Source organism: Buceros rhinoceros, unplaced genomic scaffold (genome assembly GCF_000710305.1).
Source record: "Buceros rhinoceros silvestris isolate BGI_N320 unplaced genomic scaffold, ASM71030v1 scaffold28524, whole genome shotgun sequence".
Lineage (NCBI taxonomy): Eukaryota > Metazoa > Chordata > Aves > Bucerotiformes > Bucerotidae > Buceros > Buceros rhinoceros.
In genome coordinates, this window is record NW_010406959.1 from 1 (window position 1) to 3,089 (window position 3,089).

Consider the following 3,089-nt stretch of genomic DNA (forward strand, 5'->3'; position numbering starts at 1 on the left):
GTGAGCTTGACCCAACGCTCCCCCCAGCCCCAGGCCCGAGCACCCCTGGGCCAGGCTGCTCCTGAGCTTCTGAGCCTCTGTCTGTTCTCCCCTGGCTGCCCCGGTCCCGAGGAGGCTCCAGGGACAAGCCAACATGCCCCGTTCTGGCCAAGCAGCTCAGTCCTGCCAAGCGGGAAGCCTGGGGTGGAGAGGGGGGACTCAGCCAGCCTGAGGCCGGGGAGAGCAGCGAGCCTTTCAGGAGCACCGCCCACACCCACAGGGCACGGAACCCTGTGCCAAGATCTCCTGGTTCTCTCGCGGAGTCCAGGTTGGACGGGTCAAGTTCCCTGGGGACACGGGGCAGGGAAGGGACATGCCCAGCCAAGCCCAGCACATGCTCCTGAGGCTGCCATGCTGGTAACAGGCTCCAAACCTACTCAGGACGGCACGAGCCGGACAGGGCTCCCGCACCTTTTGCGGCACAGACGCCCCGGGAGGGAATCACACCTTTATTGCGGGCTGCCTGCTGCCACAGGATCTTGGCAATGTCACTGGTCCAGGCCTGCTTAGTCTCGGCTGAACTGGCCTGGAGGATGTAGGTGTCGCTGGACTTTCGCCTTCGGAACCAGATCTCAAAGCGCAGGCCGCTGTCTCCAGAGTTCTCCGTCAGACCGATGTCTGCGGTCTGCCACAAAAAGGAAGAGCGAAGCATGAGCTGGGGCTCCCCCAGGAGCAGAAAGGGTCCGCTCTGCCTGCACCCTGTGCCAGAGCCACCCCAGCTCAGCAGAGCCCGCAGGAGGCAGCTTCTGGGCAGGAGAGCAGAGACAGCCCAGGCAACTGCCAGTGCCTCATCCAGAGTCAGCCCCACCACCCTGCCTGTCCCTCAGAAGACCTTGGCCCCACATCTCAGAGCACAGAGGCACTAATAGGTGAAGCCTGTTCCCTTCTGGGAAGCCTTGGAGAAGGCTTCACAGTGGTGGAAGCAGCGTTTCTGCTGAAGGTTCTCCTGCTCCCCCTTTCAGAGCCACGGGGGAAACCAGCCATGGACGCTTCCCGCACAAGAGGGAGCTGCAGGGCTGCCCGTACCTTGAAGGAGCGCTTGTAGATATACACATCAAAGCCACCCTCGATCCTCTTGGGCTTGCTGAACAGGATCAGGTCCTCGAAGAGGAAGACGTGTCGCTGGCACTTCCTACGGCCCAGCCAGATGGTGAACTCGTCCTGCCGCACCAGCTGTCCCTGCTCCTTCAGGTTCACCTGGACACAGGGGACACCTGGTAAGACTCCAGCAGAGTCAGGTCCGGGCAGACCCAGGCCTGGATGTGAAGAGCAGCATCTCTGTGGCCCAAGTAGTGAAGATGTGACAGCTACGTGACACCTTAGGAGGGATTTTGAAGAGGTAGGGCTGCATGGCACTGCTGGAGGACACATCAGGCTGAACCAACTGGCCCAGAGCTGCACCTTTCTCCAAAGCATAACCCACAGATGACCCTCTCCTGTCACCCTGTGCAAGTCTGGGACAAACCTCTGGGGTGGCATCTGGAGGCAGCAGCCGGAACTGTCTCCTGGGGAAAAGGAGCGAGCTGTAGAAGCAAGGAGTCTTGTCAAACTGCCAGGAGCACGTCTGGCTCAGAAGGCCAGTCCCTCTGTTCTTCCTGCCTCAGACCCGTCGCCCTGGGGTTTCTCCTCCTCCAGGGCTGCACTTCAGGTGCCTCTCCAAGTCCCGGCAAGCTGATTTTGGCCCACCCCTATCATCAGCATCGGTTTGAATCTCTCCTCACAAACTGCCTGACCCTCTTATCACCAGCCCAGGAGAAATGGAAGGGCTCAAGGCTGCCTGCGGGACACCATCTGCAAGGGCTGCCGGGCTGCCTCACGTCACCCGTAAGGTCCTGGGAGCATGTCTTTGACCAACAGCTCACCCAGCTCAAGTACCAGCATCAGGGCTGCCTGTCCAAGCAGATCAGGGAGACCTTGCCCTGCGCCTCAGTAGTCCCGTACTGGCTGTGGGAATTTCAGGGGACGCTCACCATACGATCCAGAGACCCAAGTCTAGAGAAGGAAGAAGTGTGGCTCTGTCCCTCACAGGACCACACAGAGGGGGACACCGGCACGTACGTCACAGTTGCGGATGGCATCCATGGCCAGCAGGTCGTTCCCATGCCGGAGCTGGAACTTCACCATCTCCTCGGCCGCCCGGAGGTAGCCCAGCTCCTGCTCCTGTGCCTCGCTGCACTCCTTGATCAGGTCCTTCAGCAGCAGGGCGTACTTGCTCATCCGCTGGATGGGTTTCAGCAGGTAGGAGGCCAGGTCCATCTTATCCCCAAGCTGCACCTGCTTGAACTGAGAAAGGCAGCAGGGAGTGAAGGCAGCAGCTTCCCGTGGAGCACCCAGTGTCCCCAGGCAGGCACCGGCACCCACAGCTTTCCTCATCGGGGTGCTCTGCTCGCTCTGCAGGGGAGCGTGAGGCCACAGGACCAGCGCTGGTTGTGTGGACCCAACACCAAGAGCAACGGTGAGGCAGGCAGCGGAATTTACCTTGAAGAAGGTGTTCCCGTGGCTGGCCAGCAGCGAGTCTGACTTGGGCTTGTTCTTGCTGTACAACGCATACATCCCAAACTGGTCTTTCTGCAAAAGAGACCCCCCCGGCGTGAGACCAACGCCACCCAGGCCACGGTGACAGCCATGCCCCTGGGTTCGTTACTCTAGTTCTTCTGCCTCTCCCAGGCTTCCTGTGATGGCAGGAGTGACTTCACTTCAATATCAGTAAGAACCAGGGGATGTTCTTTCCTTCCTACTCCTACAGCAGCCAGGACTTTTAAATCCATTGTCCTGTTGCCATGCCAGCGAGCTGAGGTGCCCCGTGCTTCTTCCTAGCAGCCCTTTTCAAGAAGGGCAGCAGGTTTGTACCTCTCCACCCACTGAAATCATTCCACACTCAAGACAACAGTGTGAGGGATTGTCCCTGCAGAAGCAGGTGGGCTTTAAGGAGAAGACATTTATCTTCCGTAGCAGTGTCTCTTGGTAGCAAAGAGCAACAGGAAAGGCAAAAAGCATCTGCTGCTGCCTCACAGAGCCATCCCAGTCCAACGTCGGGGACAAACCAAACC

At 59.5% G+C, this 3,089-nt stretch overlaps 1 protein-coding gene across 1 annotated transcript in view; it reads right to left on the minus strand.

Annotated features, from left to right (window-relative positions):
- Positions 1 to 450: 450 nt before the first annotated feature.
- The window catches only part of LOC104491846 (pleckstrin homology domain-containing family G member 4B-like), a gene marked incomplete at its 3' end in the record, with an annotated part of 5,724 nt that continues 3,085 nt past the window's right edge, over positions 451 to 3,089 (minus strand). The window contains exons 3-6 of the mRNA XM_010134321.1: positions 2,518 to 2,607; positions 2,098 to 2,322; positions 1,066 to 1,236; positions 451 to 664 (exon numbers count right to left, since the gene is read on the minus strand). Of these exons, the coding sequence (XP_010132623.1) occupies positions 451 to 664; positions 1,066 to 1,236; positions 2,098 to 2,322; positions 2,518 to 2,607 (700 nt within the window). The remainder of the gene's footprint in view (positions 665 to 1,065; positions 1,237 to 2,097; positions 2,323 to 2,517; positions 2,608 to 3,089) is intronic.